Source organism: Choristoneura fumiferana, chromosome 24, assembly GCF_025370935.1.
Source record: "Choristoneura fumiferana chromosome 24, NRCan_CFum_1, whole genome shotgun sequence".
Lineage (NCBI taxonomy): Eukaryota > Metazoa > Arthropoda > Insecta > Lepidoptera > Tortricidae > Choristoneura > Choristoneura fumiferana.
Genome location: NC_133495.1, coordinates 140,935 through 155,121, shown reverse-complemented (window position 1 = coordinate 155,121; position 14,187 = coordinate 140,935). Strand labels below are relative to the sequence as shown.

General features: G+C 39.0%; 1 protein-coding gene across 1 annotated transcript in view; it reads left to right on the top strand.

Moving 5' to 3' along the window:
- The window catches only part of LOC141441887 (uncharacterized), a 33,817-nt gene extending 22,547 nt beyond the window's left edge, over nt 1-11,270 (top strand). The window contains exons 17-20 of the mRNA XM_074106779.1: nt 8,185-8,379; nt 9,272-9,482; nt 10,095-10,203; nt 11,139-11,270. Of these exons, the coding sequence (XP_073962880.1) occupies nt 8,185-8,379; nt 9,272-9,482; nt 10,095-10,203; nt 11,139-11,270 (647 nt within the window). The remainder of the gene's footprint in view (nt 1-8,184; nt 8,380-9,271; nt 9,483-10,094; nt 10,204-11,138) is intronic.
- Nucleotides 11,271-14,187: the final 2,917 nt, after the last annotated feature.

Here is a 14,187-nt window from a genome sequence, read left to right as displayed (position 1 = left end):
TCAAGTGCAAAAATATGTTCTATTCGAACCACTCAAAAATATGTTACCACGGCCTTATTACGTCGTAATAAGAGTCTAGGTGAGTCCATATTTTTGCTTTTGGCAGTACAAAATTTTCTGAGCGCTGACAGAACCCTGCCTTAAGCTTCGTAGTCAAGTTCCAGTAGTCAAGGTATCAGGCTATTTAGTCGTCAATAAATCAAAATATTAGTAGAAATACAGTCTTAGTTAAACACACCGCGGTCAGCGGACTTCCCGGCGCTTGGGAAACCACTTCGATATCTAATTTTTCATTTATTTGTTTTAACATCTTTGTCGATCTTATGTCCATGTCACTTGAGTCGAAATTGAGTGCCATCGTGCACGTTTGTAGTTTTCGATGTAGTTTTCCTTAGTCAGGTTGAGGGGATTTCTAAACGATTTACCTCGTGTTAATGGTTGAAAAATAAGAAGATATTGGTACTGATATGATATGGTTCCCACCTTTTATTCTCACCGGGTTGGTATTTTTTTTACGGGACGTCAGTGATGACTAGTATGTTAAAGTTGTGTACAGTCGCCATATTATATCGTAGCGGGCGAGGAACTCAAATATTTCGCAGCAGCATTAAATTTCAAAATATACCTCGTTGAGTTTCTTGCCGGATTCTTCTCAACAGAGGTTTTTCCGAACCGGTGGTAGATTTTTTTTTGACATTCATATGTGCTTAGCCTTAATTGAATAAAGATATGTATAAATTCGTTACTAGATTTGGTTAATAATATTTACGGGTATGACAAATATTTATCATAAATATAAAAGCAACATTTTTTCAATACATTCAGAACATTTTGTGGAAAATATACCTAAAGTCTGTATCCCACAGAATTACGTTGTAATATTATTCATGAGTCGGTCTTACGGAAAAAAAACTTTTGTAAATTGCCTCACTTTCTTAGACCTGTGCCCTATTTCACGAAGCTACAAGTTACAATTTACAAGCCGTAGTCTCTTTTCAATGCATACTGTTAAACAATGACTACCGCTTGTAAATTGTAACTTGTACTTGTCAGTTAGGTTTCATTTGTTTTGAGTATATCTTTATACTACAACTCATATTTTATTCATACATGCAATAAAAATAGCAGCATTCAAGGCATTCATGTCCCTTTGTACTGAGAACATTTTTTTTAAACATGAGGAAGACTTAAAGTTCACTTAACGGTCATCCACATAACCTTGCGGCGACCTAGCTGGCGATGTATTGTCTTAGTACCAGTCCGGTTCAGTCCAGTCTAGCGTCCTTGGTGTCTTATGAATGTCATACATCTATAATTGGTGTGGATTGTCCCGTGATATTTATTTATTTATTTATTTTATTTATATATAAATAAAAATGAATCGTAAAATGTGTTGCTAATCGCAAAACTCGGGAACGACTGGTCCGATTTCGCTAATTCTTTTTTTTTTGTGTTCGTTGCTGTCAGGAGGAGGTTTTTATGGAAGAAAATACAGAAAAAAAATACAACGGGGGCGAGGCCGCGGGCAACAGCTAGTAGTTTTAATAAAAACAAGAATAGAACCCCGATGTTACCGTAATTTCCTTCTCCATTCCATCCGACATATCCTGTAAAGCACTTCATATAAAATTTAAAAACTAAACCAAGTACAGTCACCTGCATTAATATCTGCCACAGTGGGGCGTTAGAAAATATCCAGCAACGCATCCGTAACTCAACTTATGGCATGGATGTTAATGGGCGGTGATGATTGCTTTCCATCAGGTGACCCGCCTGCTTGTTTTCCCCTTATTACATAAAAATGACACGTCCTAATGGTCCTAGAAATAGAATCGTATGGTATAGTGCTGGTAACTGTACCTAGTGTCTAGCCCTTAAGGCGACTCAACTCAAAAAAAAATCTGTAGGAGATTGCTTTTTTTTCCTTCCGGCACGGAACCGCTTCCTGAAATCGTGGAAAGAGTGAAATCACTAACACGAGTTGTCTAGCCCATTGAAAATACGCGTTTGTTAACTACGAAACACTGACATTGTAACGCAAACCTGACAGCTTGAATCTCATGTCAAGATCTGCAAATAATAGTAGATTATTGTCGTGGCCTGGAAGTAGGCAATTGCTGGCTGAGTATGAGTATTAAACGGACGAGCTTGCGAGTCCGTTTAACTAATACGAAGCCAGCAATTGCTATTCCAGCCGAGACTAATATAAAGCTTTTCTCAAAAATGGTGAATAATTCTGAAATAGAATAAACTTTTTCTCAAAATATATTATAACATTTAATTTTATTCCAATATTTTTCTTATGCTTTCCCGCCTTTTTTTCATTAAAACTAAACTGCAGGTGTATTTTTCCACCGAAAACACCACAAGCTGTTTCAGACCCAATAGAAAAAGTCCGGAGTTCCAACAAAATATCTGATATCGGCCATTAGACTTGGCTGTATACGACTTGTGCCAACATTTCCATGGCCTTTTTAACTTTAAAAAAAATTGTGACTGATTGCAGGCGCGCTAATTCATTATTGCAGGCGAGCTAGCGCGCCTGCAATCTTTTTAACTTTTTAATTTTTCGCTGACCATAAACTATGCACTTCACCTTCTGATATGTAAAGAATAATGTCAACTTTTACGGTCATTTTTGAGAAAAAGGTTTTTTCACTTCTCATTCTCGTAAAGTTCGTCTTTATGCTGGAGGCTACATAAAATAACTTGTTATGCTCTAGTGCATAAAGTAAAATCTTCGTCTAAGATCAAGACAATCAGGTGTAAACAGCCACAAACAAAAGTTTCGATATTTTTTTATATTTTTTATAATTATACGAGTATTACCAATGCATGAAAAATAAAAGGTAGGTACTACCTAGTAAGTAAATAATGTTTCCTCTGTTGTTATTTCATCTCCTCGCAATCGAAGTGAAAAGCAGAGTGTAAAACTCGAGCATTAAACCCATTTTCCCCTCGACGTCTCTATCCACCCTCGCCGTGCCGGCTCGGGTAGCTTTTTTTTTATTCGACTGGATGCCAAACGAGCAAGTGGGTCTCCTGATGGTAAGAGATCATCACCGCCCATGGACACCTGCAACACTAGGGGATTGCAGATGCGTTGCCAACCTAGACCCCTAAGATGGGATACCTCAAGTGCCAGAATTTATGTCTTACTCTCCACGCCGAACTACAGTGCTTGCACTGCTGCTTCACGGCAGGATTAGCGAGCAGATGGTGGTACAATCCGGGCGGACTTGCACAAGGTCCTACCACCTGCAAAATACCTGCTATATGAACGTCTCGGGTAAAATGGCTCGTTTTTTGCTCTTGTTGTACTCCTTACCGATTGACTTACGACGCGCAAAGTCTTTGTCACTATTTAAATCTAGCTTAAGCACTATCTGCATCTTGTAATTATTAGCCTTATTATAATTTATTTATTTATTTGCTGCTTTATCTCACTACCTATATTTATTTGCGTATATTATATGTACGATATAAATGGTGTATTCGTAGTATTGCTGTTACGTTTAAATTTTCTGATCTACTGATGCACCACCTGTGTAAACTAGTCCTTCCTTCTTTCTGTAAAGGTTTGCCTGGAAGAGATCGCTCTGCGATAAGGCGCCTATGCTCACCTGTATTTTTTTTTTTCTCTGTGTATCTGTTTTCTATATCGCTTACTATGTCTGGTGTACAATAAAGAGTTTGTATTGTATGTATTGTATTGTACAATCTACTATTTAAACCTCATCTTGACTCTTTGTTTTCCTTTTAAACACTGTTTGACTATCAAATTACCCATGTCCACGTAAAATTACCTTGCATTGACAAGCAAATCCGAAACAAACAGCGCTACAACCGGCGCTGGAGTACACAGTCGGTCCACTCCGCGACTACGCTCCGGCGGCGCGCACGCATCGTACCGCGAAAAACGCGCCACACTACGATACGTCTTTTTAAAATAACTTATTATTTCAATGAAGTTATAAAATTCCAATTTTTAAGTTACACAATGTAGTTAGCTTGTAAGAAGAAATAGAAAAAGCTAGTGACTAAATATAGTTATTATGTTTAATTCTAGAAAAGACTGTGATTAGACACTGTTTGTGTTTTGGTGTTTAGAAGATTTGTTAGTGCTTTCATGTTTGTGGTTGTGAATTAAAATGGGTGGACATAAGAGAGGACGGAGGGAAATTGGTGTGTATTTTTTTATTATAAATCCATACTAATATTCTAATGCGAAAGTGTGTGTGTTTGTATGTTTGTCCGTCTTTCACGTCGAAACGGAGCGACGGATCGACGTGATTTTTGGCATAGATATAGTTTATCTTTAGATATAGTTGGTCTTTTGTTTTGTTGTTTTCTTTTTGTATTATTTTTGTGTTTTATGTACAATAAAGTATTTACATACATTACATACGTTTATGGGCCACAGAGTACAAAGGCTACTTTTTATCCCGGAAAAATGCACAGTTCCCGAGGGAACAGCGCGCGATTACCGAATCCCACGCGGGTGAAGCCGTGGGCAAAAGCTAGTATCAAATAAATATCATGGTACACTTGACACCAATTGACCTAGTCCCAACATAAGAAAAGCTTGCACTATGGACTAGGCAACTGATTAACATACTTACTTAAATTTAGGTTAGCTTGAAAAGATCCCTTTTAGGGATAAGTTCGCCTTTTTACTCTTTTGTTTTGTTGTTTTCTTTTTGTATTATTTTTGTGTTTTATGTACAATAAAGTATTGACATACATACATACATAAATAGATAGATACATACTTAAATACATGTTAAACACCCAAGGCTCGAGAACATTTATTTTTCATACAAATGTCCGCCCCGACCGGGGATCGAACCCGGTACCTCTAGCTTCACATATAGTCAGGTTCCCTAACCACTGCGCTATCCGGTCGTCCTAACAGTACTTACAGTCAAAGAAACGGAAACGCGTATCAGGGCGGAGCCATTGCGCCACTAGTGGCATGTTGACATCTCAAACATTTCCCAGATGTAATCATACTGGTACGTGATTCAGTTTCCTCGACTGTGTAGTCAGAGCTTCACTTAAACGAGCCTACTCAGCTTATGTTATGGGTGTTCATGGGCGGCGGTATGACCCGACTGCTCGTTGGTTCCCTATTAAATAAAAAAACTCGGAAATACGCGTATTCCCAGCGATAACACCGATCCGGATCGATTGTTCGCCCCCGATAACCCCCACATAGCTAATTTTATCCAAATCGTAAGCCGTTTCTGGTATACCCATAAATATACAAAAAATTGCTCGTTTAAATTTATTAAATACATACATTCAATTAAAAGTAAGAAAAAAACAATTAGTTACTGATTGCTTCTGTTTAGACTAATTTTGCCGTGTTCACGGTAAAGACCGGATTAAAAGTTCAAGATGCATGTAACTTGTTAGTATAGGTAGTGCGACGAGAGTTGAAGTGAATGATTACACACACAGCTACATGAAGAACTGATTTCATAAAAGGAAAATGAAATGAATGAGTGAATGTCAAAATTCCACTGTCATTGCTCATTACATGACATGTTGTTGTGTGCTACCTCAACTCTGGTGGCACTACCTATTATACCTATGCTTTCACCAGTCACTAATGGGATTTGTAAGAATTATTAAACTACAGCTGACCCGGCAAACGTTGTTCTGCCGCAGCTGCTACATAAAAAATGGGGGGTGATGGTAGAAGGGTGAAATATACTGATAAAAAATCATAAAAATCAGTCGAACCGTTTCGGAGGAGTGCGAATGAACACCGAGACGCAATGCCTATGTTTATACATTGTAAGAAAAATATTTTATTTCTTTTCTCAGAGAGAGTACAAGTCCCTCAGAAATTATACCATTAATTCATATCAGCCGTATTACGTCCACTGTTGGACATAGGCCTCCTCCATAGACCTCTAGTTGCTTCGGTTGGATGGACGCGGCCTGCATCCACCGTGAACCTGCGGCTTTAACCAGAGGGTCTACTCCGAAATTCGAATGTCATATCGTACCGTCCCTCTCATACTCGTATTAAATAGCGAGTATAAGCGTGAGAGGCATGGAACGACACGAACTTCGAATTTCGTAGTAGCCCTGCTGGTCATCCGCCCATCCTCCTTCCTTCGCTGGTATTAAACTGTTTAGACTGTTATTAACAAGTAGTTAAAATGCATAAAACTACCTATACGTTTATTTTACGTATATACTGTACTAGCTTTTGCCCGCGACTTCGTCCGCGCGTACTTTAGTTAGGTATATGGGCATGTGTTTTAATTCAAGAACTTATAGGTGTATTAACCCCCGTTATAATGACCTACACAGATAACTTTAATTTCTAATCGAGAACTTGTATACCTATTTTCATACTTCTAAGTCCAGAAATGAGAAAATTCCATATAAGCTTCACCCCCCTATTTCACCCCCTTAGAGGATGAATTTTTAAAAATCCTTTCTTAGTGCTCACTTATCATAAAAAGAACCCCTGTACCAAATTCCAAGTTTCTAGGCCCAGCGGTTTGAGCTGTGGGTTGATCTATAAGTCAGTCAGTCAGTCAGTTTCTTCTTTTATATATATAGATATATAATTGTACCCAAACGTCTACTTAACGTCATAACATAACCGTCCATCGCAGGTCATGGCTGCTTCATCTAATTGTCAAGCTCCATTCATACAAACAAAACAGATCCAAATGACCAAGCGCTTAAAGTTTAAATCTAATTAACATACAAATCTAAATGTCAAATGACGAAATGCTAATTGTTGTGGCTATTTTGCGGTTACGTAATATTACGAGATTACCATACATAAAATAAATTTTGAGTTGTTATTATTAGTTAATTGAATAGAAGTTTTCTTAAAAAACTAGCTGTTGCCCGCGATTACATTTGTACAGAAATTCGTTTGTCGCTATCCCGCGGGTACTACTGTACAATTGACAGGATAAAAACAATCTTATGTACGTACATTACAGGTTTTAAACCGTGCAATATCATGCGGTCCCACTCACGCTAAGTAGTATTTAAAAGGAGGATAAGAGAGACGCTATTATCCAGTCCCGTGGGCATTACAATAATTTCTGTCAAACCGCATGATCGATTTTTAATGGCTTGTGATTTGATGTGAGTTAATGACTTGTTGATTACCTTTGCGAGGCGTCTAAATACCGCTTAGTGACGATTCAGCTTTGGAATTTTGTGACACGTTTGTTGATGTTTTTATCATAGTAAAACGCAGAATTATGGATCGCAGAAATAATAGTGGCATGGTGCCCTAACAATTCGGTTCTCACCGGATTAATTTTTACGTGACCTCATCCATGACATGTGTGGCATAGGTTGTGTACAACTCCTCCCTTCACATCCAGAAGACGTCTAATGCTGAACAAAAGCCTCCCCTTAGAACCGCACTTGCATGCACCGGTTATCCGCAATTTTCGCGATGTCATCAGTCCAGCTAGTGGGAGGCCTGCGAACGCTTCGTCTTCTGGCTCGAGGTCGCCACCCGAGGACTTTTTACCCCCAACGAAATTATATTTTCTTCGAGCGATGTGCATGTGGCCCTGGTCGAGCTATATCGGTGTCTTTATACAATGCACAGTTATTTTGTTAATCTGACATAAATTACCAATAACCGAGAGTCTATTAGAAGCGCGAAGTCGAAGACTGAGGGCTTTAATGAGTCGATGTTCGTAATTCTAGTACCGCCCGTGCGACATACAATGTTTTTCATCACATTTGCGAGTAAAATTTTATATTTGTAAAAGAAAAAATATAATTCTTCCAAATATTGGCGATACCTTAGGCTCCGCTCTTGGCAGCACCGCCCTCCCCCTCCCCCTCCCGCAGCACGCGCCGCAACGTGCGTGTGGGCCTGCAGCAGCGCGCGCACAGCATCAGTACGGGCACTGACTCATTTACCGACCACGGGTTTCATGGCAAGCACATTAAGGTCGTGGGTTTTATTTGGGGGGTTGCAAGCAAGGTAGCCTGCATGTTACGACACTGTTTACGAGCAAGTGTGATGAAAAAATCTTAATTGCGCCATTCAGGAATTGTGCATAAACGCGATAGCGACATCTATTGAGAAGTAAACTAAACACAAACACAAATTGTCTTCAACAAAACTGCCGCGTTGAACAGCCCCAATAGCAATGAGTTAAGTTGTTGTTTGTTCCGCAGAGCGTCCTCTGTCCGGCGTGTGCGTCCGCGGCGGGTGCTCGCACGGCGGGCGCTGCGTGGCGACGGCGGCGGGCGCGCGGTGCGCGTGCGCCGGCCCGTACGGCGGCCCGCTCTGCGCGCACTACGTGGGACACGGACACGCCTGCGTCGCCGCCAACTGCCGCCCGCCCGCCGTCTGCGTATGGAGACCCATAGGTAACTAATAAAGCCAGATGGGCCACAACGAAAATCGAAGTTCGTATCGTACCGTTCCTCTTACTCACGAATTAATAGTACATTGTTGTAGAGGCACGAAAGTAAGCAATAGATGAACGAGTTAGTTTGAAGGCCGACCCGAAGGGGAAGCCTTCGATAATACGAGTTCATCTATTGCACTTTTGGCCGAGACTAAACATTGTGCTTTTCATGAACACTGCGAGGAAATAAAATAAAAATAGTGTCACCCCTCCCGCACGCCAGCACGCTACCTCAGCACGCCAGGAATGAAATTCAGAAATTATATTCCAAAAAGTCGTATCGTATTATGAAATACATATATTGATACGACCTGTTTTCGTAATGTGTTACATTGTTATCGTGTTTTAGACGACCAGATGGCCTAGTGGTTAGAGAACCTGACTACGAAGCTTGAGGTCCCGGGTTCGATTCCCGTGTCGGGGCAGATATTTGTATGAAAAATACGAATGTTTGTTCTCGGGTCTTGGGTGTTTAATATGTATTTAAGTATGTATCTGTATATATATAATTATATTTATCCGTTGCTAAGTACCCATAACACAAGCTTTGCTAAGCTTACTTTGGGACTAGGTCAATTGGTGTGAATTGTCGCGTGATATTTATTTATATTTATTATTTGCGAGCCATAAATGAGTCGGCTGCTAAATGTACATATACAGGCAGTTTTGGGTACTGGATTGAGGTTATCTATGGCCACATTTTCGAGCAGTGTCATGAAAAATACTTCGTATTACAGGGCCTGTTCTCGCAGGCCAGATCACGCCAAGGCAGACTGACTTTATTCAGCAGTGGACGTGTTCTGGCTGATGATGATGACCTGATCTTAAACACTAAACTTTTCCCTCCACAGACGACTCTAACAGCGAAGGCACGGCGTACTGCGCGTGCCTGGAGGGCGCGTCGTGCACGCCGCCGCGTGACGAGGAGGCGGCGGGCGGGGCGGGGGCGGGGCCGGGGGCGGGGGCGGAGCGGCGGGCGCGTGGGCCGGCGCCGGCGCCGCGCTGCTCATACTGCTGTGCGTGGCTGCCGCGCTGTACCTGCTGCGTCGGCGCAGGCAGTGAGTATCTCACACTATACCGAGTGCCAAGGGTTTGCGGACAAACAAATAGTACATTGTGCCTTAACGGTAAATACGGAATTAGAAAGAAAGAACCCCTCTTTTTGCGTCGGGGCTAACCTACCGAACCTAATTTAACCAACTTACGAAAGTTGAACAAACTGCCGATATTGTCATTTCAAAACTCAATATCCCAAAAACGACTTAAACTGATTTTAATGAAACATTACTAAGAATCGAATAAAAAAAACGCTTCGAAATCCGTCCATCCGTTTGGGAGTTACATGCAGACAGACTGGCGTCAAATTTATAACACCCCTCTTTTTGGGTCGGGCTAACATATTTTTATGTTTCGGCCAGAGTTACGAAAATATGTATACACTGTGCATAAAGTCGTGTATACATATTTATGTAACTTTGAACGTGTCAATATCTTTGCACTTGACTGTACTGCAATTAAGAATATTGACTCAGTCTTCTAATTCGGGCTTCTAATAGACTCTCGTTCGTAATTCTTTATGTAACGCCCTTAATATACAATATAATATACCTACTATTAAACAGTTCGAGACTAAGAAGTGCTTCGGAGAGGAACTAAAACTGTTTATCCTTCCAGGGGCGCCTTCGTGCACGCACGACTATCTGACAACGTGGAAATCAGCAACCCGATGTATTTGGCGGACGACGAGCCGCCCCGCCGCGACCTACTGCCCCCGCAGAGGGAGGTCAGTGCACCCCGAACACCCCTACATATGTAGTGAATAATGTTTTGTCGGAAAAGTTCGTATTTATCTTACTTTCTCCATTCCTTTTCAATTTTCTTGCTTCAGTAAACTTAAAGCTAGTTGAGATAGCTAGATAAAAACGAACTTTTCCGATGAAATACGATGGCAAAACGTTATTCAATACATCTGTACTTCTATGGCACACTAAGGCTGTGTTGCCACTTTAGAAATGACGCTAGAAATTACGAATTTTGCTTACGTCTTTGTGACTTCTCTAAAGATTTTTGAGTCACTTTAAGATGTATAAGAAATTTTAATCTTAACAACGAAAAACATGGTTTAATAACCAAATTCTAATAAAATAAAAGAATAAATTTAAAAATGTAAACAAATTATATAGAAAACAAAAAAATATAAAACGGAACCCAACTGATAGAAATAACACATTGTAATGCCCGATACACATTATTCCAGTAAAATCGTGCCAGTAGCGATACATTGCGGGGTCACAATCCAAACGAGTTACACAAGATCGATCGAGCAGCGCAGTGTCATGCTACTGGAATGCTTTTACCGGAATAATGTGAACCGGGCATATACATGGAGCCATCGATGTAATGACTTTTGGACTATAAGAAAGTGTTATCAAGAGTGGATTAGCTCTTACTCACGAGTACAATGGACATTAGGCTAAGAGTCATTTGAAAATTGATAATAAACCGGTGTTGTTTTTTAGAACATGAAAATACTGTGAGACTCACTCACAGTGAAATAAAACGAATAACTCACGTTTTCAATCGAGTTTAGTTTGACATGTTTCGGAGTAATTTGTAGTCCTTTCTCTAGCACACGCCACGGCGGCTGCGCGACCGCTCTCAATACACTATCATCACTACCGGTGTCGTTTTATCATTGTTTATATTATTGTCCTGCAGAACGGCGCCAATCACTTCGCGAACCCAGTATACGAGAGCATGTACGCGCCGGCAGCGAATCCCGCGGAGGAACAGAACTTGCTCGCCGAAGCGTCCGACAGTTCACCGGCGGAGCGCGCCGCGCTGCTATGAGGCACAGACGGTGCCGACTTGTTACCCCCGTAAGTTCATGACAGTGGGCTTACACGTACAATTTGTATCCGAGATATTTCAGCATTTTGAATAATCGCGCAAAGATTTTCTACCGGATGCTTTAACTCTAGATGACGTCATGTCCAGGGTTCGTAAAATGTAAGCAAAATTCATTGAAGTGCTAGGGTTGTGATTGTCATAAATATGTCATTTCAGACGATTTTGCTCGCATTTTACGATCTGGTCATGTCATTGTCGCATTAAATTTTTAGCATGGAGCAAATCTTTATTAGTCTAGGTACTAAACTAAAATTATCCAAAAAATTATGTTTTCCGTTTCTAACACATCACGTTACAACCGATACTAGAAAGTATTTACATGTTCGAGCTTAGTCTGGTACAGTCGAGTTTATAAACTTGTGAACAAAAATTTGATCAAAAATATCTGAACACGCTTCTACGCCGTTAATATTTTTGATCAAATTTTTGCTCACAAGTTTATGAACTCGACCGTACTATGGTAGAGTCACTTTACGTTAAACCATGTGACAGTACAATCGACATTTTTTTTTATTGATTTTCGACATCCCCCTTTAAGATCTATGTCACAATGATCATAGTAAAATAACAGTCATAATTTAGTGTCTTCGTCATTTTTTCCTGCTGTTTTCATCTCCGGGATAAAAGAATTAGCTGCACTACTTTATTCAGACTTATAACTCATAATCTCCGCCAGAACGTCTTAATTCTAGTTTAATACTAAAAGCATTTAGTAGTGGAATTGAGGCAAACGCCTATAAGTATATGAAATCCAGAAATTATCTAAACAGTTTGGACCAAGAATTTCGTAGAAATAACTATCGAAATCTATGAAGAGCGCATAATATATGTAATACTTTTCTGAGTGAATGTGAAGAGTATCCTTTTATGTGCAGTAATTCACTTTTGCGATAGGATACGGCACATACGTTGCTTTTTTTATTTTATGATTTTAGATGTAATGAACTACCATCACTGTAGTTCATCAGGTAAACAATATCCATGTAAAGAGTTTGATTATTTCAATAATATAAGTCAGGTCACGTAACACTCATAAAACTAACAGTGTATATTACTAACCTGCTATTATGAGCCTTTAAAATGGTTATCTATGATTTTAAAGTCATTCAAACTTTGGTTTGCTCGCAAAATCAAGCAATTCTTAGAACTTTATGCCTTTTGGCAATTTTTATACAAAAAATAAAACATGAAGTGACAGCGACAAGGTGCTAAAGTGTAAAGATATCTTTGACCTTGACACCACAATAGTTACTGTGTAATAGATACGTTTGACAGTCTTCAACAGCCAGCTCACCGCCGATTGTGTTAATAGCAGTCACAGAGCTCACTTTCGAGTGACAGACAACTTCCAAAGATAATAGAATATGTATGGGCGGGGAAGTACTCTGTTGTATAGAGTGACGAAGCACAGACGTAAATGATTACTTTCCTACATTGTTGACTTTCCATATGAAATTTAAAAATGTTAACCGAATTACTACAAAAACTTAGACGACCTTCAAACATGTTTTTAACGTATATCAGTTTAAAGTAAACTGTTACTTTGGGCATGTCTAAGAAGTGTATAACGGCACTACTTTTAAAAATGCTCGTACCTGGCAATCGTTAATTTTTCTGGGTGAACTTTATAAACATTATTTGAAGAATTAATTTTGTTGACGTATTGTTTTGAGATACGAGATTTTTAAAGCAGTGGCGATAAGCTTGTTGTAGCAATGGCTTTATGACTCATCCAGTTACTAGATGTTTCTGGGTGTGCCGGTTACTCGCAGATCGACCTTAGTTAACAAAGTCTTGACTTGATCCTGGTTAGTGAAGCACCCTTATCCTAAGTATATTAGTTAAGTTATTGGATGTGATTTATCTGATAGTTGTACATAACCGTCACTCTTGCCCGCATTTAAGCGTACATTTAGTGTTAGTTTAATTTTGAACTTGTTCCCTAAAGACAGTTCATGAGGTTAGGAGTCTCACTGCCACATCAGATACACTTAACTGACATTAAATAGACGAGTTAATGTCAATTAAATGTGTCGAGTGTGAAAGTTATTAGTTAGTTAATCGGAAAGACAAATTACTGGAACAAACTAGTATAGTTAATTTTACACGGTAGCAAATACTCAAATGTAATTAATAACAGATTATTTAGTTAATTAAATGATTTAAACTTCCTATTGGATATTATGTTCGTGTTAATGTGTCTGTAGCTCAATTACTTTAATGTTGAATCTCAAGATTGTATGAAAAAAAATATGGGGTTACCTAAAAAAATTTGAATACTAACTTTTTTTTTGAAAAATGAGGCTATTGATTTTGAATGATACTTACTAAAACTAATAATTAAGCCAGTACTGTTGTAATTGGGTAAGTTTTTGTTTTTTAAATTTTCGATAATCTTTACTATTTTTTAAAAGTACAGCTAAGGTAACCCTCAATGAAGTAAAAAAAATAGAAATAAGTAATATTGCAGTGCTACAAACTTATCTGACTGAAGTAGTAAACTTAGTAGTAGATACGATACTTTATGTTTACGTGATACGCTAGGTTTTTAATGTTGTGGTATTAATTCCAGGTTTGATCGCCTGGTCAGATAAGTTTGTGATACGGTTAGTACATCGTGCCATATCAAGCAATATCATTTTATTATACACTTTATACACATTGTTTTGGACATTTTATTTTTGTAAAACTTTTTAATTTACGGCCAGTACAATTTTTACAGATTTTAGTGCAGCTTTTTGTTTGATTTTAAAACACTGCATTGTAATAGATAATTAGTAATCTAATCATTTAGAATTCATGCATCATAACACGCGAGAATGAGCTTATTGTAAGTAAATTATATGTTAGTATGTTA